Source organism: Mandrillus leucophaeus, unplaced genomic scaffold, assembly GCF_000951045.1.
Source record: "Mandrillus leucophaeus isolate KB7577 unplaced genomic scaffold, Mleu.le_1.0 Scaffold353, whole genome shotgun sequence".
Classification (NCBI taxonomy): Eukaryota; Metazoa; Chordata; class Mammalia; order Primates; family Cercopithecidae; genus Mandrillus; species Mandrillus leucophaeus.
This window is the reverse complement of record NW_012103732.1, coordinates 1,305,583-1,332,096: the sequence shown is the minus strand read 5'-3', so window position 1 is coordinate 1,332,096 and position 26,514 is coordinate 1,305,583. Positions and strand designations below refer to the sequence as shown.

General features: G+C 37.5%; 1 protein-coding gene across 1 annotated transcript in view; it reads right to left on the bottom strand.

The window, feature by feature from the left end:
• Positions 1–752: 752 nt before the first annotated feature.
• ELL2 (elongation factor, RNA polymerase II, 2) overlaps positions 753–26,514 on the bottom strand; it is a 75,359-nt gene continuing 49,597 nt past the window's right edge. The window contains exons 5-12 of the mRNA XM_011989428.1: positions 22,420–22,679; positions 16,671–16,795; positions 16,405–16,492; positions 13,962–14,532; positions 11,293–11,356; positions 6,760–6,931; positions 4,754–4,798; positions 753–4,622 (exon numbers count right to left, since the gene is read on the bottom strand). Coding sequence (XP_011844818.1) covers positions 4,506–4,622; positions 4,754–4,798; positions 6,760–6,931; positions 11,293–11,356; positions 13,962–14,532; positions 16,405–16,492; positions 16,671–16,795; positions 22,420–22,679 — 1,442 coding nt within the window. The 3' untranslated portion in view covers positions 753–4,505. The remainder of the gene's footprint in view (positions 4,623–4,753; positions 4,799–6,759; positions 6,932–11,292; positions 11,357–13,961; positions 14,533–16,404; positions 16,493–16,670; positions 16,796–22,419; positions 22,680–26,514) is intronic.

Below are 26,514 nucleotides of genomic sequence, written 5' to 3'. Positions count from 1 at the left end.
ATAGCCTTTTGGTATGAAGAGAAAATGATATGATTACAAGACTGTACCCTTCCCTCCTACCTCCACCGCCCACTTTCAAATATCCCATTGTTAACATTGTACACTTTTGAAAGTAAAGCGAACACAGGGGAAACAACCTTTTCTCAAAAAGTGTGCCAGTCTCCCTTCAAATGTATTCTGTCATTTCCAATAAATCAACTCCTCCAAAATAATCCACTAGAAATCACTCCGACCCCCACATTCTAGCCTTTGGAACCAAAAGGACTTATCTAGCCTATGTGGTATCACTGGAATTGTCACTTTGAAAAGATTAGTCTTATCCTATATAAACATATGAGGCCCACGATGGAGAAGTGGTTAGGAATACAGATGCTGCGGTCAGACTTCCTAGGCTTTGCCATTTACTAGCTGTGTGATAGGCAAGTTTCTTAACTTCTTTATGACTTAGTTTACCCACCTGTAAAATGGAGATAACAGGTGGTGAGGAGAAATGGGATAATGCAGCAAAAACATGTAACAAAGAGGAAACCCTCAATAAATGGTAAATATGATTGTTCCCCTAGTAGAAGTTGCCCCTGGAGGGCATGTCCTGCACTTACAAAAAGGCAGCTCCCTGGAGCAAATTCCCTGCTCCCACTTCCTAGAGCCCTAACAAGTAATAGCTCTGTGAATACTTTGTCATGGGCTCTTTTTTTGTTTGTTTTTAAGACAAAGAGGCTTGAAATGAGACAAAGGAAAAACAAATACCAGAATTGCAAAGTTAACATTTTTATTGAACTGAAATTGGTGTAGAACAGGGGCCACCACAGCTGCTGAGCTCAGTAACAACTGAAATGCCCCTGTGACATTTTACCTTTGAGAGTCCTAACACGGTTTGAGTGGAACAGCTGAGAAACAGCATATATATAATTTAACACCTCAAAATAGTTTGAAATGAGCCTCACAGCCTTGTTCAATCTTCAGGTTACAAATAACATTGATAGCATCTTCTGTGGCCTTCAGTTAGTAGTGCCAGTTAATATCGTTTCCGAAAACTTTCCTCTCAAAGTGCTGGCTATAATTTTTTCTCCATCCAGTACATGTAAGAAAAGGATTTAGTAATACTTGGGCAAGTAATAAACTGTAGAACTTTAAAAGTAGTAAAGGCATATACCAAGCATACGTGACTCCACACATTTTCAGAAAGGCAGTGGACTGGCTAACGAGTTTCTGCCAAGTTTCAGAAGCAAAGAATGCACTAATGAAAAGGGTAAGGCATCCAAGCAGAGTGTCTGAACTGATGGACCATTTTTGTCTAAAACTAATTTCAACATCTTCCAATATGCAAGCAGGCATTTGTTTTACATAATAAGGTGAAACACTTTATAAGAGAAAACTCTAAAGCTTATAAGATCAATCAGAGAAAAAATTAATACTGAATTTTTATAATCAATGCATGGAGCAATGATATAAACTGACCATAACAATTTTGTGAGAACAAGTATAAAACATCCGTTACTACTTAAAGAGTTGAAAGTTAACCCCTCTAAAGTATTCAAAGTGGAATAAATAACAAGGTAGGAAATGCAATACCTATATATTTTAAAAAGCCCACATCTAGTTAATGTTCTCTTAGTTTGTTTTAAATCAGTTGTTCATTCAATCTGGAGTTGATTTAAGGATGTTGGTAAAAATCTTCAAAAGTCCTTCAAATCATTTTAGATGAAATGTGATAGAAAAAACTATACAACTCATTCTCTAATCTTGCTATTTTTTACACCATCCTTCCCAAAAAGAAAAGAAAAGAAAAAAATTCTTCCACCAGAGTAACTGACATTAAGTGGCCACTATTCCTATAGTAACCATTTTTAAGAATCTAAAGGTCTTGCAGTAGGAGATGGAAAATGATTATAAATATTTTAATAGGCTCATGCCTCATCTTCAAAAGGGATGAAACTTGGATAATGGCAGATTCAGAGATTTATAACTTTCAAATTTACAACTAATAGACACACTTTTTGCAAGGATCTGTCCAACACATACAACTAACATCTAAATTAAGGCTTTTACTGGTATGTGATCAGGTCAAAGGGTATGCAATGCTGGATTTCCATTTAGCATCTCCAGCTTTCATTGTTACCCAACTTGTAAACCAGATGTGCTGATGTACAGGGTAGGAGCTCCAATGGCTAACCATTCACCAACTGGAAGGCTTGTTTGTAAACAGGTTCTGAAATAAGAGTTGGCAGTGAAACAACTGAGGAGGTGCCTCAGATCATGCAAAGGGGAAAAGTGATTTGCACCTGCTTACATGATGGACATTAAAAAAAAAAAAGCCAACAGTTGACCTTCAGTTCAACATTTCAAGATTTACAGACCTAAAAGTTTAGAGCTACATCCAAGTCAATGGTTCTCATACTTTAGCTTGCAAAAGTCACCTACAGGAAACCAGTGAAAATGCAGATACTTAGGCCCTATACCTAGAGATTCTAACTCAGGTGATCCAAGTGGTCCAAGCACCTTTTGCTTTTGAGAAACCTTGCTGATAGCAAATAGCAGCACACAGTCTTCGATTAAAAGGCCAAGATGTCCAAGAAATAACACCAATGAGTTCATTACCTATAGACAAACCCCTCATGAGACTCTATCATAATAATATGATGCCCGAATTTATCCCCAATTAAGCTTCCCTTTCCTTTTTTCAATTAAAAAGTTTGAAATAAATTAACGTTTAATAATGATTGTACCAATTCTGAGGTAAAAAAAGAGCACCAGGGATCTCAATGCTAAAAGAAACAGAATTCCTTAGGAGGTCTATGCTACATAGAAACAAAATTTCTGCGGTAATGTTATAGAGTGGTAGTGCAAAAGGGTCTTGTTTCAGTCTTTAGTCTGTATACTTCCGTATATTTTAGTATATTATCTAATCTTTCCAGTTAATGTTTTAGAAGAACCCCAAAGAGAAAAGTTAATCTACATGCTCTCTCAAGTTTTCTAGATGACCAACATTTTTCTGGTTTACAGTGATACACAACAAAGTTATTTATTTTTCTGGATGCTGGAGACAAACATCTTTATTAAAGACACTACCAAAATTTTGGCAAACATTTCAAAACAGATTTGTAAACATAATGCTTCCCTTTTCAACTGGCAGCACTTTGAAAAGACAATACAATAAGACAATACAACTTGAATCAACATTAGTTCAAAATCCTTGTATTTTTGACCACATAACTTATGTTCCCACATGATAAAACAAGTGACAGTTTAAATCAACGTCAACAGATAAACTCCATGAAATGAAAGTTTGTGCTGTTTGATGAATCACAGTATGTTATGGTTAAATATATCCACTCTTTTTTATATTCCTGGCACCAGGATGAAAAAAAAAATCTTTAAATATACATCTTATGTAGGTAATAGCTTCTTTGCATATCTCTCTTCAAAAAATACTTTATAGCAGTATATAAATAGGTTACCTACACATTTAATTTTATAATTTTGTCCCAAAACTATAGATCTGTTTCATTTTCATGACATATCAACTTTTGCCCAACATTAATAAAGCTGACAAACTCGTTGAAATGGAAATGCTTTTGTCTTCCACAACAAAATTAGCAATTTGATAGAAAACAAAAACAAAAACAAAAAAACACCCTACAGTAACACTCGTCAGTTGTTTAACCTGAGCGTTTGGCCTACTAGGAGTAGCAGCTTTTTTTCCTTCATGCACGCTCACATCCACACCACCTCTGCACACATACAGATTGAGCACACACTTCCAGATGCTGGTAGGCCACAATATGCTTCCCATTGCTCTAATCAAGTGGGAAGCAGTGCAGCTAATGATTAACCACACTATGTACACAACTAGCAAACACCTTAAGGCAACCATTGCAATGGGGGGTTAACTTGCAGGGCGGATTTAATGTTCTAGATCAAGTCAGCCTGTATATACATATGTGTATGTGAATCTATACACATACACCTTTCTGTTTTTTAACCCTCCAAGACAATGTTTATTTTTTTTAAATTTTGTGCAAATTTCTAAATATTCTACCATTTAAGGCAAAGAGTTTGCATTAAGAAAGGTCAGAAAATAGGCTTACGTTTATCCAAAAGCATTTCACCTTGCACATTACTGTTGTTGTTGTTTTTAAAACACATACAACTTTTAAGTGTGGACACTGGATCCCCAATATCTAAAAAATCATTTCTAATAACAAACACAAGTTTTTGAGGAAAAAAAACTGATTTGAAATATAGACAATGGATCCCCAATACCTAAAAAATTATTTCTATTAACAAACACAAGTCTTGGGGGTGGGGTGGTGGGGAGGACCAGAAAGAGCAGCTTCGAAATGCAGGGAAGCAAAGTAAAATGGAAAAGAAAAAGTAACTCAAGTTTACTAATACTGAAACTTTCAACAGCCAAAGTTTCACCTTTTTAGAATCTAGAGCAACTCATTTGGAATTTTAAATAAATAAGCTTAAGTTTATTCACATCTTCTGGTCCAAGCAGAGTTCTAGGGCCATGACTCTGCTTGCTGTTGGTCAAATTCACCTATTAGCCTTTTGATGTGAGCCAGCTTGTTATGAAGATATTCACATCTGTATTTCTCTTCATGGTAATTGGGACTAGACTGCAGATGATTAAAAAAAAACAAAAACAAAAACAAAAACAAAAACAAAAACAAAACAGTGAGGAATGAGGTTGCAGAATTTACAACATTTTTCAACCACAGGTCAGAAAATCAACAGTGACGATACCTACCTGCTTTATCTTCTGATATTCTTGTAAGACTTCTTCATGAACATTCTATAAAATTAAATATTAGAAATCAGAAGAGAATAACTTCTTTTGTGTGTGGCAATACAAACAGCTAACATGCATTTAGCAAGAGTATAGGAAATGTTGACTGTGGGAATATAACTTGAAACAATCTTTATGGAAGGCAACTTGGCAACAGCTATCAAAATAGTCGATGCAAAATTGACTCAGCAATTCTACTTATCCTATGGACAAACTTGCCCCTCAGTGAATGACGCATATACAAGATTATTCACTATAGCGCTGTTTGTAAAGCAAAAGACAGTAAACAAAATTGAAATGTCCGTCAATCTATACAAAGGATACTAAGAGGCCATTAAAACATGGGAAAGTGCTTTATGTACTGATATAAAAATATTCTCTAAGATGCATTATATTGTTTAGAGAAAAAAGGAAAGTGCTGAACAATATGGACAGCTTGATACCATTTGTTTAAAAAAGAAAAACAGAATAGTATTCTAAGAATTTCATTACTTGCAAGATGCTCATTTCTCCCCATTTTAATGAAACCAGTACAAATAATAATGTATCATAATTTAAGTTATTGGGACATAAAACAATGGTACATCTTACAAATGAAGACACCTTAGATTCAGTTAAATATGGTATATATGTTGAAATTACTTGTGTATAAATGTACGTATATTTTATACCATGTGTACACACATGCACATACCACACACCTAAACACTTCCGAAAGAATACACTGGAAATCAGTAACAGTGATTTTCTGTGGGGGTTGGTGTGGGGGGGTCAGGTGCCTGGGGGGATAATAGCCTAATGTATGTACCAAGTACCAGGCATGGATTCAGGCACTTTACTCATGCTTACTTATGTTTATTCCTCACAACTCAATGATTATCCCATTTTATGGATGGGGAATTCAAGGCAAAAAGGCATTAAGTAACTTGCCCAAGGCCACACAAACGTTAACCACTCCTAACCAAGTAATCCTTGGAATTACATTCTAGTTTCAGTATAATTATATACATTGATAAATGACTATATAGAAAAAAATAAACCCCAAACCACCATATCACCAACCTCTTGCACCTCTGAACACCGATTCTTCTGGCACAGTCTCCTATAACTCTCACCAGCTTATTGAAAAAGATTAAGGCCCTCTAGTAGAAGATATAATGAATCTCTAGGGCACAAATGCTCTCAGGCTGTTCACTGTTGTGGGAAAACTCATCCATTGTCTCCCGTAGGTTCCAGCCTGAACAGTGGTAGTGGGCTGGGACAGAGGCACCACTATACCATCTGTGTCCGTGAAGTGTGACAAAGTTATCTAGCCCACATGGGAGGGAAATACTCATTTCTATCAATCCCTTTGCTAAGAACTACAAAAAATAATCAGGAGACAGGTGAGGCATCTCCTGCTCTTTGTCAGTGGTAGTAATATTACTACTTCAAGTAGGAAGGTGAAAACAGAGTAAGACTGGTTAACAAAGATCAGCCTTTGTAGCTAGAAGCACCAAACTTCTTTACTTAAACCCCAAATATCTGTGTATTAAGCCCTCTTTATTTCCTATATCTTCCCTATTCTATCTCAGACTGAGGTTTAAAGAAAAATACTTGAAATAGCACTGTTTTGGGATAGCACCAGACCTCTGAGCTGCAGTCTAAGTTGGCAGTGTAATTAATCAAATGTTTAGCTGAATCTCAAGATACAACTTTTTTTCCTATTTAGTTGTGTTTGGTATTTTTCTCAATATGTGATATGTTATAGTGGCACAAGGTTTTTTTCCACTGGTAGAAATACAGGTTTACTATGTTAATTTATTTTCAAGAACTATTTCAAATATTTAGTTTCCTAAAGCAGCAGTGAGGCTGGTCTGCAAGAGTACTTACTCTAAAGGCTACTGTGACAGCTGAGGTTGAGCAGGGCAGGGAAAGAAAGAAGGTAAAATATGAAAGTCAGTCCATCTAGTTACAAATCCATTTACCTGATACTCTTTTGAGCCTGGAGAAAGGCGCTTTCTTTGTGCATCTAGTTTGATAAATCTTCTAGCTACAGTCTCCATCCTGGCATGCAAAGCTCTGTACTCATCATACTCTGCATTGAAGTCATCCTTATAATTCTGGCGTTGCTCATAGGAGACAATAGCGATATATTTTCTAATAAGAAAAAAAGACAAATGGAGAGTAGCTATCCAATAAACATGATTACACAAGTCTGAGATTTAAACCAAATATTTAGAGATTAGATCCATGCATGTGTCACTAATGTTTAATGCCACTCTGCCACTGGTTGGCTGCTAGGTCACTCCTCCAAACATCTTCAGGTAAAATTATTACACAGAGTTTGAGAGCTTCAACGAAGGAGAGTAAATGTGGTAAAGACATGGTGGCAATGGAACTAAAATGCAACTAAGTAAAAAGAAAACAGTATTTACACAGATCTAGTCTCCTGAATCTTTCTCTATCCAAGATAATTCACTACCACACTAATGGTAGATGCTAACCCATCTGTTACAAGTCACAGAGAGACAGAAGGACTCAATGGGTAATGTGAAACCAGGAGAATGTCATGCAGTCACTGAGTGCTGAAAGTCAAAGCTCTCTCTGGACCTACTGCTTTATGAGAGGCAGTCTGTTGCTTGGCCTTTCAGACATGCTGCCAGCAGACATCTTCAACAAGGTGCCTCAGGCTTGCTTCCTCTGTCTCTTTCCTCATATTTCTGACCAAGCAAATATATAAAGTACGAAAGGGAAATTACCAACCATTCTGTAAAATGAGGGTTAGACCAAAAAAAGGCATATTTCTCTAGTTCTTTTCAAACATTTAAATGTCATACTATGTTGAACAGAAGCCAGTGTTGTACTATTAGTCTAACTTACTTTCTTAATAAAATGCCATAAATCTGTGTTTTACTTTGGGATGTGAATTACTCTTAACTGGTAAGAGAAGACCATTTTCCCAGAGCATCGGTTTATTCAATAATAAATAAATTAAAACAGCATTTTATTATTAAACTTAGCATTACAGTATTACTTTTTTTTTTTTTTTTGAGATGGAGTCTTGCTCTGTTGCCCAGGCTGGAGGGCAGTGGCGCCATCTCAGCTCACTGCAACCTCTACCTCCTGGGCTCAACCAATTCTCATGCCTCAGCCTCCTGAGTAGCTGGGATTACAGGTGCATGCCACCACACCTGCTAAGTTTTGTATTTTTAGTAGAGACAGGGTTTTGTCATGTTGCCCAGTCTGGTCTTGAACCCCTCACCCTAAGTGATCCACCCACCTCAGCCTCCCAAAGTGCTAGGATTACAGGTATGAGCCACTGTGCCTGGCCTATTACAGTATTACTTATTTGTAGATCTGGGAACTGGGATCACATAAGGATCTGGCCTGGTTCTCTGCACTCTGTGTTCCTGTCATTAATGCAAAATTCCCTTGAGTTTTTGAAATAAAAATTGAGATTTCAAAGCAATTTCAGGCAGGTGGTAGGAGCTTCAGGATGCCCTTTGGGGATACACATATATTCTTCACTGCCATAAAATCCTGGAGTTCAGTCCTCTCCAAATGGTCTTACATAAGCCCATCAGTTCATTTAAATTGCTAATATCACAGATGCTTAGCAGGAAATGTGAGAAAAGTGATGCAGTGAGCAAACTTAGTGTCCTCATTAATATTTTTATTCATGCTGAGTTAGACAGTGTAGAGGTTTAATTTTCTAAGTGTAATTGAAACAGTGATAGTCCGCTGATGTAAAGCTGCCCTTCTGGTGTCTTAGCTATAAAAGGCACACTGCCAGCCAAGCAGTGAAGCAGTCCTTCCTGGGCACGGGCTGTATTGACTGTACACCAGAGGGAGCCCCGGGGTAAAAAGAGGTCCCTGGGGATAAGCATATATTAGCAACACAGCTAAACTGATCTTGAAACTCAGACTTAATTTGTTATATATTTATCGTGCTTTCTCAAAATCACACCTTCAGTATTTTATTTAATAATTTCCTTAGGGAAATTATTTAGTGACCACAATTGTGTGGTCAACAACTGTGTTGCTATTATAGAAGAAATTATTTGGTTACACTGGCATTTTTAAGAAAAAAGTTTCCCTACTTTTACGAAAAATTGTTGTAGTTCTACAGTTGGCTCTTTATGTGGTGATGGAAAAAATTTTAATAAGTTTTGACAGCTTAACTACAAGTAAAAGTAGTCTTATTACATAAAAATTAGAAATATTTTGGTTAAGTATGAATTATTCAAAGGTTGATCATTTAGGTTTTATTTATTTATTTTTATTTATTTTTTTGAGATGGAGTCTTGCTCTGTCGCCCAGGCTGGAGTGCAGTGGCGCCATCTCGGCTCACTGCATCTCGGCTCACTGCAAGCTCCGCCTCCCCGGTTCATGCCATTCTCCTGCCTCAGCCTCCCGAGTAGCTGAGACCACAGGTGCCCGCCACCATGCCCGGCTAATTTTTTGTATTTTCAGTCGAGACGGGGTTTCACCATGTTAGCCAGGATGGTCTCAATCTCCTGACCTCATGACCGCCTGCCTCGACCTCCCAAAGTGCTGGGATTACAGGTGTGAGCCATCGTGCCCGGCCTCGATCATTTAGGTTTTATAGTATATCCCTTTAGTTTTCTTATGAGGCAACTTAAGTTCTGTAGTTTTGGTAATTTTTCTGAAAATCCATGCTTTTTAACTATTTTTAGAAAATTTGCTACACATAAATTGTGTTTATTTAAATAAATTAAGCAAACAATCACATAGTACTAGAAACATAACAAACATACAGAAATGCACTGAGGCAGATTCAGGAACCATCCTTAGATAAGTAACCTGAAAAAAAAAACCTTTTAAATATGGAATTAAGGCCAGGCTCACGCCTGTAATCCCAGCACTTTGTGAGGCTTGAGGTGGGTGGATCACCTGAGGTCAGGAGTTCGAGACTAGCCTGGCCAACATGGTGAAACCTCATCTCTACTAAAAATACAAAAAATTACCCGGGCATGGTTGTGGGCACCTGTAATCCCAGCAACTTGGGAGGCTCCACTTGAACCCTGGAGGTGGAGGTTGCAGTGAGCTGAGGTCGCACCATTGCACTCCAGCCTGGGCAACAAGAGCGAAATTCTGTCTCATAAACAAAAAAAGGAGGGATTAACTAATGAACTTGGCAAAACACAACAGTCTTGAATCCATGGGGAAAAGTTTAGCATTATTTTTTAGTTTCCCCACATGATTTTGTTGTATATAATAAGTATATGTCACTATTATAAAAAAGAATTCAAAATCCATCAAAAAAGAACAAGAGCACTGCATTGGCAGTTGCTATTCAAGGGGGTTGACATTTAAAGACTTCTAAGGAGAAGTGGTTTGCAGTTAAAGAGGTGAACCCCCTTGGCAGCAGAGCCAGAGGCTGTCCTGGAAGCCTGGCTGCAGACAACGGACCCTTCCTGGGCCAGCTAAGTGGTAGGTCATAGCTGCCTTTCAAGGCCCTCCTACAGAACTCTAAAACCATTACATACACTACCTCAGATGAGAGGGTACTCAGCAAGGTTTCTCAAGTTCCTGTTAGTTAAGAGATGATAACCAGCATTATGGTTTCATACTGTATCATTCCCCAATAAGTATAGCTTTCGCACTACTGTTAAGCAGAAGTAACACATTTTAAATCTAAAATGATCTTTACTCTGGAAATGAAAAGGGCTAAACAACATAGTTTAACATTGTCCACCATGAGATGCTACTAATAGAAGAAAAGTGTTCAGACAGCCCAGATTCCATTTTCCCTTCTCATTCTAGCTATTTTGCACATTTGTTCAAAGCTATCCAAAGTCCGATTTGTTTGCTCTTTCCCTCTCCATCTTTCCAGGATCCTGCAACTTAATTATTTTCTTCTTACAGAAACCTTTTATTCTGTAAAAAAGCTAGAATTATGTGTCCAAGTTATAATTTCTGTGATAACCAGTTACAAAAATGTCCCCAGCTCAGCATTTAGCAACTTGTCACAACAAGAAAACATTATAACCATTACTAAATTGAAATGATCAGATTTTACTCTTCTCTCCTCTAAAAATTAAATTGAGGGCAGAACTTTACTTAAATAAAAATCAGTCTATCTTAACACTTTGTATTATTATGTGCAGAGGTTCAAGCACTTTGTCAGCAATAAACCATCCCTTTGGGGAACCCAAGTGAATGACTGGGCATTGATAGACTGTCAGCTTTGAAGAGTCAGATCCCTAAAATCTTTCATAATCAAATGCTTAGCCAGGCCCCGGAACAAAGGACAGGCTTCTCTATAGTTAAAGGCCAATGAACACAACTCAGAGCGGAGGGAGGCACAACCTGCTCATGCAGACAAGGGTAGATTTGGGACGGGCAGGCTAAATGGCAGCCTTTCAATTGCAGAGGTGGCTCCAGGACTCTATTTCTGGAACTTCTTACTTTTCTGATTTGCAAATTATGGGAAAAGAACTTGCAAAGTTTCTAAAATTAAGTCGCTCTCTCCATTGGCAGACATATGAACTTACATCAAATAATCTGGGAGTTCAATTGCTGAAGGTTCCATGGAGGCAGTGCAATCCTCTTTAACTCCTACAAAGAAAAAAAACAAAATCAGAGCATTCATCAACCAGGAAGGTTATCAAATGTCTGTAATTCTAAAATAGATTAGAAACATCTGGAACACTTTTCCTCAAATTCTATTCTTCCATCTCAATAAGCAACAGTGAGCAAGGAATACAATTGAACACGAACAATAGAGGCCCTATGACCAGCGCCAGCAGAACCGACGCCAGGCATTTAAAGCACCCTGGCTACTGCAGTGTCTGCACAATAAAGGAATTCCATCTTAACCCAAGGTCAATCTTCTATTCTTTCAACAACAGTTGTGGCATCTGCCCAGCAATTCAAAGACTGTGGTGGCAGATGCAGCCAGACAATGGGAGATACAAATTTTACATCAACATCTACTTTTCATGGGATTCAAACAAGGCGGATGAGACAATAGAGTCAGGTAGCAGACTGCTTTGGTCACTGTATTTTTATTGCCTCCCTTTTTTGTATGCAGACACTGGAATTGGGTAGAAAGTTTTCCCATTGGTTCAAAGTAATTTAAAATAAGGTATTATTGAATGTCGATTTATATTCCTGTAATCTCTAGCACTCATAACACTAAACAGATTTTTCTTTTTTTTAAGGACAAAAAAAGTGCTAAACATTATGGCTACACAGTGAAAGTATGTAAATCCCTCAATATTCCATTTGCTTAAATGCACCATGTCCAGAGGATATTCTTTTTATTAGGGTAATTTTTTATCATTCTTTATTAGTGTAATTTTTTATCATTCAAAGTAGGGTTAAACTGATAACTCGAACCCTAATCATGCCCACTGGCAAAACATATAAAAGTGAATGTTAGATAATTTCTCGGTTTAGTATTCTAAAGGACAAAGTACCCTAAACAAATACAAATACATAGACTCTGAGTGCATGCTGCTCACCTATAAATATATTTGATTCATGCTTGGGTAAAAGAACATGCTTTTACAATAGCCTGAGTCTTAAAGAGAAAGGCATTAAGTGCAGGTCACCTGGCTTCCCTTCAGCCACAGACACCAGATAAATTCCAAAAAATGCAGGAGATGTGGATCTGGAGCTTTCCTAAATTTGTAATTATCCCAACTGGTTCTGAAAGTTACTATATCCTCAGTAAAGAATTCAAAGAGACTAAGTGTGCTTCTCCAGGTCTCCAACTCTGAGAACACTTGAAACTCTGATGTAGATCTCAACATACTGAAATCCAGTTTTCCTGTCTCTAGCCTTTGACTCAGAAGCACCACCTGAGGGTGGAAAGTGTGGAGAGTGGAGTTTACCCAGTGGCTTATGAACTCTGAACATAGAGTTCTACTTCTTCATTTCTATTCCTGACCTGACAAATTCAACTACAAGAGTGTTGAGGGAAAAAGCTTACACCTACCTTTTGTGCCATTACATAGTATTATATTGATTGAAATATTTAAACAGAAATGCTTTGACATGAAATGTATCCAATCTAGATCAAGAAAAGCACATATCATATCATATTCTACAGCGGCTTCTTTGGAAGTAACACTAAAAGAAAATAGAGCTTCTCTCATATGGCAAAGATGATCAATTAAATCTAAGGATTACAGACTTTCAGAATCATGAGCAAAATACAGAAAGACAACACTCCTTATAACTCTACTCATTAAAGTAATTTTTCCAAAGCCATATTTTCCTATGGAATTTTGCCTTAGTTATTCTGGGTTTAAAACTGGCAGCAATGCCAAATGTGAACTTGGATCTTCTATGTGATGGCATGCAAGGCATTAAGTTTTAGAGGACATATTTTTTAAATAAGAAAAATCTAATTCTGTCAGTTTTTAACACTCAGTACATCTTAGGCAAGCAAGCTTTTCATGAATTAGCTTTATTTAGAGGTAAAGCTTTAAGTTTCTTTGGATCGCTAGATATTTAGCATTTAAGCTCCTAAAGCTTGAAACGGTTAATTTTACAAATAACAATTGATGTTAGTTCACTAAAACAGGACTCTCAAAATTGGGGGGGAAACCCCTAAACCTTAAGATCTATTAAGCGAACACCACAACAGCCTTGAAAAAGACAAAGTGTTTTCACTCTAAATAAAGATGATGTTATGGATCTGCAAATGAAATTTTATCTTGGCTTGATTTATTAAAAAGTTGACATTTCCCCTGCGCTAATGTTAATTAAAGCAAGGGTGACCCTGTTTCATTGAGAAAGAAGGAAATGAATATTCTTATTGCAAACTGTGTCTGGTTAAATCAGTTCAAGAATGGCATATAATAGGTCATGTTGAGGCTGCGCAATATCATAACAGAGATGGAAAAGAATGTTAAAGGTCCACCTTCCAAAAAGGAGTCTCAAGTATGACAGTCATTTTTAAATGCCATTCTTATTAATATAAAAACCATGTTTAATATTTGGCCAAAAAGAGATGGAAAACAACTGCTGTAAAATGAAAAAAAAAAAAAAAAAAAAAACCCTGCTCAAAAGCACAACACTAAGATTAATAATTAAATGAAACGTCATTTGCTAAATAAATTACTAATTATAAACTGTATAATTTCAAACTCATGATAGCATGCACTTCTGGTTCATCTAACATGTAGTCAGTACTTTTACAAAGGTAAAATACCTCCACTGGAATTTGGACTGGAGTTATTTAGCTTGGCAATTTCCTCTTCTCTCTTAAGATCTTCCTCCTTTTCCTCAATAGTCTCAATGTCGTGCTTTTTTATTTGGTCCTTTTCCTTATGTTTTTTAGACTTCTTTTTGGACTTTTTGTGAGACATTGAATGGTTTTCTTCCATAGGCTTTGGACACTTTAGTAGAACTGAACCAGGGGGTAGGGTTTCCAGAGAAGTCCTAGAGGTATATTTGTCTTGCTGGTCCTCATAGATACTATCGTTTTGACTAAAACTGTCAACAGGTAGGTCTTGAGTCCCCCGGCCTTCTGGAGTGCTAGGGGAATTGGAGTTAGAATTTACAATCTGAGGAGGATGTGAGACGGGCAGGTGGGTTGAAGGCAGCGGTGGAGGGGTGGGAATGGCAGCAGCTGCAGGGGGCAGCGAGAGGCCTGCAGCAGATTTTTCACTGGTGGGATTCAAATGACCATTTAGTGTTGGTGGTACTCTGTTCGTCAGGTGAGATATTCGGGCTTTTTTATTCATTAAAGGATCAATAAACTCTGAATCCAAAAGCCGTTTCTAGGGGAGGGAAAAGGAAAAAAGTGAGCCAGTTTGCACTAAAATTAAATAAATTCAATACATGCACGGCTGGTTAAACAACTAAGTAACCTTACTTAATATTAATACTTAATATTACCAGGGTTGTGTTAACCTTTCTTCATGCTTAAGCAAAAACAAAAACAAACAAAAACTAAACCAGAACAACAACAACACAAAACCAAATGTGAAATAAATTTTCATGTTTAATGTCAAAAACCAGAATCTGGCAAATATTTCTTGAAGTGCTTACTGAATTCTTTCTAATCATACAGCTTTATCCTAAGTTCCAAGAGAGACTATGCTGATTTATGTGGATTATACCACTCAGGAGAGTATTAAACAGAGGCAGTCACCCTCCATTGCTGGCCATGGTTGACCTAGTTATATTAAATGAGAGGAGAAAGCAATTTGTACCATTTGACTCTGTGAGAACTAACACAGCTAGGTAAAGGGCAATAGCCTGCACTTATTTTAACCTTTAATGGGCTAAAATGCTCCAGTTAAGAATATTTTGGCTGTCATTTATCATTCTACCTGTCTTAGAGTGGGAACGACCAGCACTTTCAGAAGAGTTTCTCTAATTATCTCTAATACTGTTGAAATGCTATTTAATTTTTTTAACCCTTACATATCTCTTTACCAGAATGGAAGATAAGTCTTAATAATTGGTCCATTAAAATTAGGTGGAAGTATTTTTTTAAAACAATCAAGGTAATAGTAGCCTAATCTGTCAACAACAATAATAGTATTTAAGTTAAAAAGGAAATTTAGATAGTTGAAAACTACAAAATATAAATTCACATTTATGCTTAAATATAATGCTGTGGCTTGTATTCTGGCTTGAAAGAAAATAATGGTTAATCAACTCATTATTTTGTTTTCAATTTAACACCGTTTATTTGGCACCCAGCAAATAATGTGATCAGAGTAGAAGCAGTTTCATAATAGTTGGCATTAAAAGTGAGACTTCCACAGACATTGTATATATGCAAGGACAGACCTGCTTTTTTTCCTTTTTCTTTTTTGTTCTCCCTCTGTTCCTCAAAATAAGTTTCTAATATTTTTTTGATCTGTGAACAGCCGTTTGCCCAGGGCATGCTTAGTGTTCTCCACACATCTGTGGGCTTCTCACTAATTCTTGGGAGTAGGGTCCGGAGAGAGAGAGGGAGGACACTGTGTCAGCAGTACTGGGGTGGGGAGATCCGTCCCACTGTCTGTTAAAAGCACCCAGAACACTGAGAGAGTTCTGAGCCTGGCCAGTCAGCTGAGAAGCAGGCAGGCTTCACTGTAGTACTGCCTAGGACCTCTCACCTTTTTCTAGGATGAGCTGAATTTCTTGGGGAAAACTCTAAACTGGAGAAGAATCCGATTGGGAGTACTCTAATAAGGATCCAGTGGAAAAGAAAACATGGAAACATGCCATCATTTTTGTTTATTTGTTGATTGTAAATCCAATTTCCCCCAAAAACATTCTTCTGGAACATGTTGACAGACAAAATTAAATATCTTCAATTTTCCATATAATCTGATAATTGTATGGGACTGGGTAAGTCTTCTAGTTAGTGACCAAATTGGAAAGTAGATAATCTTACAACAAAACGTAAACTTTAAAAATGGAAAGCAAGGTAGACATTAAGTACTCGGACAAGCAGTGCTGTGTAGTGGAGAGAGTTCTGGGCTGGAAGCCAAGACCTAAATTCTAGGCTAAGCTCAGCCATAACCAGCTGGCTTTGGGCAAGCAAGCTGTCCAGCTTCTCTGGGTCTCATTTCCCTCACTTATACATCAGAGGACCTGATTAGAGGCCCCTAATGTCTATGTTAGGTCTATAATTCTATAAGTTTATGAAATACCTGAGGAGAAGATACAGCATCTCTACTAGAACACACAGGAGATTCTGAATGGCTGGTGCCTGCAGCATTCTGAGATGGATTTAGTTTTCTGTAAAAGACACACATGTTACGTGTTACGGAGATGATTTAAAAATGTTCATGATGGAAAGCTTGCCTTGCTTCTCTTTCACACCTTAACACTGAAATAACAATGACTAAAATAATTACTTATTTCCATAATTTTTAAAGAAACATTTTTTTTAAAAGCAAGAAAAAAAAGAATTCACCTAGAGAGCACTGACTCCAATGACCGTCTGTCTATTTCATTGTATCCAGGCCAGTCTCTCTGAAGCTCTTTAAAAACATAATCCTTTAAGGTATATGAGAGGTCCTTAGGATTCAGATTGGCTACCTAGTATGAGGTATAAAAACAGAGCATTAGGTATTTTTACTATCATCTCCTAACCTAAAACAGGCAACCTTTAGGATTTACACTGAAAATAATTACATCAATTGGCCCCAAAGGGACTGCTAGTTTTGTATTACATGCCAGATCTCAATAAATGCCATTAATTTCATTTTGGGAATTAAAGCTTTATATACATGGCTTAATGTTTTTTTCCCTGAATGGCCATTGTATTTTTAATATTTCTAATCAAATAATAAGCCCATATTAGGAAAAAAGTGAAGATTTAAAAAAAATCAATTATTTTTGTCAAAGGAATCCAAAACAGTTGTACAGTAGTCCCCTCCTTATCTTCAAAGGATACATTCCAACACCTCCAGTGGATGCCTTAGAACTCTGATGGTAATGAACCCTATATATACTGTTTTTTTCTTATACATACATACCTGATAGTTTAATTTATAAATTAGGCACAGTAAGAGATTAACAACAATAACTATTAATAAAATAGAGCAATTATGCCAACATGCTGGCAACACTACTCTTGTGCTTTGGGGTTACTAAGTAAAACAAGGATTACTTGAACACAAGCACTGTGATATTACAACAGTTGATTTGAAAACAGAGATGGCTAGTGACTAATGCGGGACATACAGAGGGTTATCAGATCCACTGCCATAGTATTGCAGTGCATGTGTCCAGGTAACCCTTACTGTACTTAATAATGGCCCAAGATGGCTACTAAGTGACTAATTAGTGGGTAGCATCTACAGTGTAAAGCTGAACAAAGGGATGATTCACATTCTGGGCAGGACAGAGCAGGACAATGTGAGGTCTCATCACGTTTCTCAGAACAGTGCGCAACTTAAAAGTAACAAAATATTTACTTCTGAAATTTTACTTTTAATATTTTTGGATCATGGTTGACCATAGGTAACTGAAACCCCAGAAAGCGAAACCATAGATAAGGACTACTGTATTACCAACATCCTTATTTACTTCTGGGCATTGAGTCCATTACTCTTGAGTCACAATAAAAATCCTTGATCACTTGTATTAAGTAGAAACCAAACAGTGACCAAATGTTGGGTTATAAACTTTCCTTTCAATCATCAACAAAACACTGTCTTCATAAATAGTATCAATTCTGATAACCTTGTCTGTCTTTGGATAACCACACTTGCTCCTTATATCTGCCAGTTCTCCTGAAGAACCACTTACTCAAAGTCCTTGAAATTCCCCAAACCAATAAATGAAAACATATGCCTAGAGAACCCCCAAATTACTGTTATTAGTCAGCCAGTTTATTCCAAAGTGTAATCTTTTCTCATCCCTTAACTGCAATTCCTAGAGTGTCGGGGCTTAGCCATTAACTAACTACACAAACATATGGGTTCATGTGTCAAACCAAACAAAAGTAATTTTTAAGGCTAGGAGAAAATTACTCTTGCTTATCACTTCCTACTGGAATAGATCGTTCTTTCTGTGTCTTTTAAAAGTACTATCAAATATGATAGTTTATGCTTCTCACAGCTTAGCTGAATACTATTCTAACATTAATGTTGCTATAAAGGAGAAAATAGATTTATCCTAAAATTCAAATTTGCAAATAAGTTAATATAGGATACAATCAGATTTCTTGAGGTGGAATAAACACAATCCATCAATTTTCTTTTTCTTTCTTCTCTTTTTTATTTTTTGAGACAAGGTCTCACTCTGTCACCCAGGCTGGAGTCCAGTGGCAGGAACACGGCTTACTGCAGCCTTGACTTCTTGGGTTCAGGTAATAATCCCACCTCAGCCTCCTGAGTAGCTGGGACTACAGGTGGACACCGCTACGCCTGGCTAGTTTTTGTATTTTGTATTTTTTGTAGAGATGGGGTTTCACCATATTGTGTAGGCTGGTCTCAAACTCCTAGGCTCAAGCAATCCTCCCTTGGCCTCCTAAAGTGCTGGGATTATAGGTGTGAGCCACTACGCCCCACTGGCAATGCTTCCATTTTCTTTTACCCTCATCTCTACATACATTAACACCCCTACCGCCACAGCAATCGGTTTTCTAGGTTTTTGTAGTAGCACATTCTCCTGGTTTCCTCCTCTCTTAGGACCCTTTTTTTTTTTTTTTTCCCCCGAGACAGAGTCTTGCTCTGTCACCCAGGCTGGAGTGCAGTGGCATGATCTCAGCTCACTGCAACCTCTGCCTCCCGGGTTCAGGCAATTCTCCTGCCTCAGCCTCCTAAGTAGCTGGGATTACAGGCGCCCACCATCATGCCCAGCTAATTTTTGTATTTTTAGTAGAGACAGAGTTTCATCATGTATTTCACCATGTTGGCCAGGCTGGTCTCAAATTCCCGACTTCGTGATCTGCGCACCTCGGCCTCCTAGAGTGCTGGGATTACAGGGGTGAGCCACGGTGCCTGGCCTAGGACCTTTGTTTTTTAAGTCTGTTTCTCAATCCTCTATATGTTGAAATGCTGAAGTGCTCAGTGCCTGTTTTCTGCTCTGTTTTCCTCATTCTCTTCATTTCCTCCTAAGATGATTTCATTAAGTTTGAAGACTTTCAATACCCGATATATATACTGCTAATTTCTAAATTTATAACTCTAGCCCCAACTATCCTCTGACAACCACAGTCTTATATATAACTATCTATAGACATCTATCTCCACTTGGATATAGACATCTTGGATAGACATCTTCCAAATGGAGTCTATGTAAGACAGAATTCCTGATCCTCTTCTCCCCCTTAAACCTACTTCTTTTCTATCCCTCCCCATCTCAGTCAATGGCACAATATCCATTCAGTTGCTCAGTCAAAAACCTAGCTATAATCACAGATTCCGTTCTTCCCCTCATTGTCTCCCTACACCCAACCATTAGCGAGCCTTACTACAAAATATTAGGCTCTTTAAGTAGTCTCTCTCCTCTACTCCTGTCCCTCCAAGCCATTCTTGCCATGGAAGTCTGAGTGATCTTATTAAACTTATAAATCAGATGACATCATATCTTTGTTTAAAACTATAATAAGTTCCCATCTTACTCAAAATAAAACCTAAGCTTCTTGACCATGGCCTAAAAATATTGTCTGGGATTTAACCTCTGCCTCCCTCTTCCATCTGCTCTGGCCTTCTCTGTCTTGAGCCCACCTACAAGTGCTGACTCATCTTCTTGTCTTTCACACAGCATTTTAGTTAAAATATGGCCATCTGAGAAAAGGTTCCTTGATCTCTCCACTTAAAGTAGATGATCCCTTCCCCAGCTCCTTTCAACTCCTCACTGGTCCTGAAATTGTCTCATGAATAAGCTCCATGAGGACAGGATTTCTATTGGGGTCACTTTGGGATTCCAGCATTTAAAACAGTGTCTGGTACACTGTAGATACTTAATAAGTTGAATTGAATGAATGAATGTTGAGCTTGAACCAAATATCCAAATGTCAAGCTGGAAACATTATTCAACTTTATCTAGTTTCTGATTGTTAAAATTTAGTTTTTTCATAAAAAGTCATTCTAAGAAAAAAAGGTTTTATTAATACATAACCAGTTTAATAATAAACAGAAATAAACAAATTTCCTGGTGGATGTTAAGCACTTTTAAATTTAGGTACAAATTTTACTGGGAGCCAACATCTTAGTTTATTTTAAAAACCTATTACTTTGATGAATTAATAATGTCCACAGGGTTCTACAAACTACTGTGTTAGTAACAGGTAAGCAAATTATCTCTACTGGCACAGGCAAAGCCTGATTATTTTAGGTAACTTGTTTCCCAACTAGTTTGTCTGGGACAGAATAACCAATTTTGGGATGATTTGTGTATCTTGCTGCTCTTTTTCTTTTTCTCTGGTGCCTACTTTTGGTCAGTTTTATTAGAGCAAAGTCATGTTATTTTTCTTGTTAGCTGCTAGCAATGTTCAGGAAAGGGAATTTAGGTATAATCAGTTTATGTCAAAGTTCTGAAATGCCTGATATCTCCCTTGTGAGTTTAAATTAGATCGTGCACGTGAAATGCCTAGCACTGTGCCTGGCACATAGTATATGCTCAAAAAGTGGTAGACGTTGTTAGCCTTTCTATCTGTGTTTTCACTAGGCTAGTGGTTTCAGCTCATATATTAGAATCATTAGGGCCATATACAATATGAGTGCCTAGGCCCCACCTTCAGATACTTGGCTTTTGTTGGTCTCAGGTGGAGTTCAGGCACTGGCATGTTCTAAAAGCTACCCAAGGGGATTCTAATATGTTACCAGGATGAGATGATGCTCTAGATTCTATCAAATGATCAACACTAGTAACTCTCATACCTCACTTGCTTGGGGGTAAATATCTACACTTTCAGATATATACATACACACACACACATATACACCTATATAGATATCTATATGTATACATATAATCACATAACTACTGCCATGTATCAATAGTAGTCTATGTGTGAATTGCCTCTGCAGTCATTTTGCCCTCTCCATTATCAAACCGAGGTAATTCACAACCGTTCGGGAGATGCAGTTACCAAATGTTTTGTGATTTGTAACCTGACTCTCACTGCTTCTCCAAATATCAAACTGAACACACACACCCTCATTCTCATTTATTCTCTCCTTTCTTTTGAGCTTGTAAAACTGCTATGTGACATATGGATTTAAATTATTTCCAAAAAGTGCTAAAGGACTTAATAAAGATCCTTAAGATTGATTGAGATACCTTGGGACTGGTTAACCTGAATTGGAGACAATGGTTTTACCCTTTCATAACATTTAGTATTATGTTGTGAATGTAAGAGATAATGGATTGAAAAAAATACTTGAAAGTGTTACTCTTTGAATAACAGATCAAAGCCTGTAGGTTTTTTTTTTTGTTTTTTTTTTTTTTAAATGATGAAATTCAGAATAACTTCTTTGGAAATGTTATTTCTTTAGAAAAAATAAAAAAGATGGGCCACCCTTTATGGTGGATCTGAATGCTCATAAACATTTATGACAGATGGATAGAAGGAAGGAAGAAAAAATATATAGGAGGTTACAGTCTAACAAACCACTGACTTTAAAAAATAATGGCCCACTTTTTTACATGTAAGCTTGTGATAAGGCACGGGATCACTGCTAACACATTACAATTTCATATGCTTTTATGCAGACAAGCGACTGATCTTGGTACACTCAGTGGCAGAAAAAGACAGAGTAATAAGGGCAGCACCAAGTATGTGGGGCAAGATACATTTTAAACTATTTACTAGGCAAAATGTTCTGTCTTATACCAATCAAAGGCCAACAGAATATATTGCACAATTTCACCGACAATAACCAATACAAATTAAGGCAATACTTTAGTGTATTCAGGACTAAAAACAGATAACAAACACTTCTTACTTTCTTCTTAATGGAATTTGAGAACAAAATTTGTTGGTCCCAAATAAAGACAATGCTCACATTTCAACTAGTTTTTAATTAAGTGCTTAAAATAAGATGATTTAACTTAATATTCACGAGTTGTATTTCACATGCCACTGATCAAAATAATCCTAAAATTTCTCTATCTCAATAATAATGATAATAATGACAACAACTTTTTTTAAATGAACATTTTAACAAGAAGGTAAGCAGGAAGGACCTTTCTCCAGCTGTCCTCACCTGTTGCAGAATTGCTCCCAGAGAGTTCTTGTCTTTCTGATTGACACCATCTTTCTGGAGTCTAGCAAGTAGCTCGGGTTTCTTGTAGGCCTTCAGGGCCAGTAAGTGAATCACCCTGTCCCTGTATGGCCTCTGAGAGACGCTGCTGCTGCTGTGTGTCTTTCGAATTGTATTTGCAGGGTTCATGGGGGTTGACCTTTTCCTCTCAGGAACTGTATCTGAAACAGCTTGAGGTGCCCTCCGAATTTGCACTCTTTTCCCTAAAGTCCAGTGGAAATGACATTGTTACACATTTGTGGGTTACAATATGAGCATCTCAGTTTCCACAATTCTGATTTAGGTACCTCTTCATTTCTAGAGGAAATAATAATAAAGGCCACTTTATTTCAATCTTTAAGAAGGCATGCAAACAGAAAGCATTTTAAATAAATGGCCTAAAATTTGAATTAGAAATCATTTAAATAAAATCATTTCTTGGAAATAATACGTATTATGCATGTATTTTGGTGATTTCGCTACAGAAAGATAACAACTAGTAACACAAACTGTAACCACAGACTTGATAACTTCTATCTTAAATAAATATATGCCATTTCTGAAAAGCAAACTATAATACAGTGAACATGGTGAAATGTCAGAAATACCTGTCAGACCTCTCTAAGAACACATTCTTGGCTGAGCATTATGTTAGTAATTTCACACGTTCAGAAGTCACAAAGAGGCGGGGAGGTCAACGTCATGAGGCATCCATTAGTGATATTCTTTTTTTTTTTTTACAGGCCACAACAAGTTTTAGGATTCATAAAACAAAACTAGGAACCAACCAGCCAACCAATCTCAGAGGGCACAAACAAATCTCTCCTCTGCAGTGCTGAGACTACACATGTGAGTTAGAGAAACGGAAAATGGTACAAAGGAGGCCTTCACACCATTCTCACATGGGCCAGTGCTGTTCATGTGGTTAACCCATTTGCTGTTTAGACTGAACACTGACACTTGGCAAGTGGCTACTTCTAGAACATGTGTGGGCTGAGGTGAACTGGGTATTATGTGTATGTGTGAAGCTATCCAGACATGCCTGGTCACTGATAATCCCAGTAACCATTCCTTGCTGAAGGGACAAAAAGTAGCATGAAACTGTGTGAGACTCTCATTTTATGATTTTACAGCTAGATCAACGTCAGCTGGATACTTATGCACCAATTATGTGGGGGACACTGTGCTAAGAGCTGCATACGTACTATCTCATTAGGTCTCACAATAACCTGAAAAGGCAGGTATCGTCCCCTTTCACAGATGAGAAAACTGAGGCTCTTAATGGGATATGCTCAAAGGGTAAAGTCTTCACTTAGCATTTGGGAGGTTCTGTGATTTGATTAATACCTAATTTTCCTGCCTGTAAGTCTTTGTGGGAAAGGTTTTATGAACAAACGCCTAATGTTTGCTGTTGCTTTGTGTTAGGCTATAAGCTCTATGAGGGCAGGGCAGTGGCTGCTTTGTCCACTAGCATACCTTGAATCAGTATTTGATGACTAAATGAATGACAGCAAGAGAGCAAGTAAGCAGAGGAGCAGGAATCAACACAGTCCATATTTCCCCACATTGCCAGGCTGCCAGAGTGTGAATACACACTGAAATTTCTAATGTGGCATGGGGAAACCATGTAATCCAGCATTTCCCAGTTGCAACAGGGTTAACAAATATTATTTCCTATTAAAATTTTAAGGAATACTATTTTTTAAAAATAGAGTCAAGGTCACAAGTTTAGAAAATGCTATAAATTCCACACTCCCTCCCCCTTAACAAGTCTTGCAAAAAAGAAGTTTGTTTAACTCTTCTCCAAACCAAGCTAACTGAGAAGCCCTTCTTTCTGTCTGGGAAGGGGGATGGGCAGAGAATTTTTTTTGTTTGTTAGCTAAGCTACACACACTAGGACTGGTCATTTAGGATGAATTCAAGTGGCAAGGCAAATAGAAATAAAAAGAGAAAAAAGTAACAGTACTTTTTCAGGTGTCCTACCTCCTCTGTACCTCTGATTCACCTCTGATCCTTGTCTCAGGAGGTCTCCAAGGTCTACTGGGTTTATGCCCATGCTTCCCCAAAGCAGGTATGGAGAAAACAAATCAGGGAGGCTAACTTTGCCCTTAAAAGGGATGTAAGTATGATGTTTGGCAAGAAAGTAAGAGCCTGATTGAGAGAAGACAGAACTGGAGTCTTACTTGGGGCCCATTGCTAGACTGTCATCTCCCCATGAATCCCCTACCCCCAAAACACTCACTTTGTCCTTTACCTCATTTTTCTTTTAGACAGCTAGTTAGGGGTACCTCATATTTCATTCAAATACTTGAAATAACAACTCAGCCATACTGGACCACTGAATGACACTCAAAGATCACTTGTTCACTACCTCCCTATCTCTTCTGTGCCTGTTCAACAAGGAAGGAATCCTCTGGTTTAAGGAAAGACAGGCTACAGATGAAGAAAACATCAGTGATAAAGGTACTTACAGAATTGAGATGCTAAAAGAGAAAATGAAAAAGTAAAGCAAGAAAATGTCAGGTTCAAAGTGGGCAGAAGAAAGGATTTATTTTTTGTATTTATCTCAGAAAAAGCCATTTTAATAAAACCTATGGGAGAACCTAATTCTCTTCCCAGACCCAAATGCTAATCAATTCCCTGGGCTCTTTATATAAATAGTAACAGTGGCTCCGGCAGGGTTGGGTAATCTGGGACTACAACTAAATTGTTGTTTCATAACAAGGAGTCCAATTCTAGCTTCTTCATTTAATAAAGATGGCAAAACTATTTACCCCTCAGTCTAATGGCTCTGAGTAAACAGTCTGAAAGGAAGATGTTAAAGCGTCCATCACAAAGACAGAAGGGACTGCAGCCACCTTCTGCAGTTGTTTTTCCATTCTGTGGAACCTGACCAGAAGCCCTGGCAATACAGACCCAAGGCTTTAAAAACATCTGCAGGCTCATGACAATGACATGACTCTGTCATGGTTAACTACATAATCCATTGCAAGGGAAATCTCCACCAGTTGGCATTTGTGACTACTTTTTCAAAACGTTTACTACCAAAATATATATACCGAACATTCACAAAATGTTAGTACTATAAAGGACCTTAGATCTTGTCTAGTTCAAATACCCACCTTTTTTTTTTTTTGGTAATATTGAGAAAAGTAGGATGTTAAATGATTTGTCTGTCTGTCATCAAAAATAAGGAGGTTTGTTCACAAAGGGTAGAAATTGAAAAAAATAATGAGGGTGGGCTGGAAGTTGGAAAAATTGGAAACAGAATCCTAGAAATTAGACTGGTTATTTTGTATACCTAAATAAGTATTAATACATATAAAAATTCATAATTTAGGACACTTTCAGAATTTAGGCAGAAGTCAGTGAGCAGACTTAAAATATTGGTGAACTAGAAGCAGTGGTGATTAGTGATTTTTTTTTTTAACAAAGGAGAGGAATTATAACAATACAACATAGTTTACCACTGATATAAATGTCATGACTACAAGTAAAAATATTACTGGAAGATAATGTTTTCTAGGTTAAAGCCTTTCCTGCTCCTCTCTAGGCAAATAGGTTTTGGTTTCTTCTGCCCACAAGAGGGTTGCAGAAACTCATATTCCTGGGTGATTAGGCCAGGTGACACCTAGGAACACAGTCTTCACTGCCTCGAACTGGCCTTCCTCCGTAAGTCTAGCTGTCAGGTGGCATCATGCTACCACCATGCCACAGTGGGGTCAGCATTATTCTCATTGGTCTTCTACCCAGGCCTACATTGTTGAAAGAAACCTTGTCATGCAGGTACCTCTAAGCTGGCATAGGTGAACTTTTGGTGTCATTTTATGTGATATAGTCTATTATTAATTAAAGGGGTATATCTTACTGTCTTAAGAAAAGCACAGAACTTGTTAATGAGATCATACTCATATAATTTGCTATTTGCTGATACCAACAATTTGGTATGTAAAATACAGAGAGAATCATAACATTCTTCATAGGGTGATTATGAGATTCCAATGAGCAACTACATGTGAGTGCTAACCAGTGCCTTGCACACAGCAAGCACTCAATAAG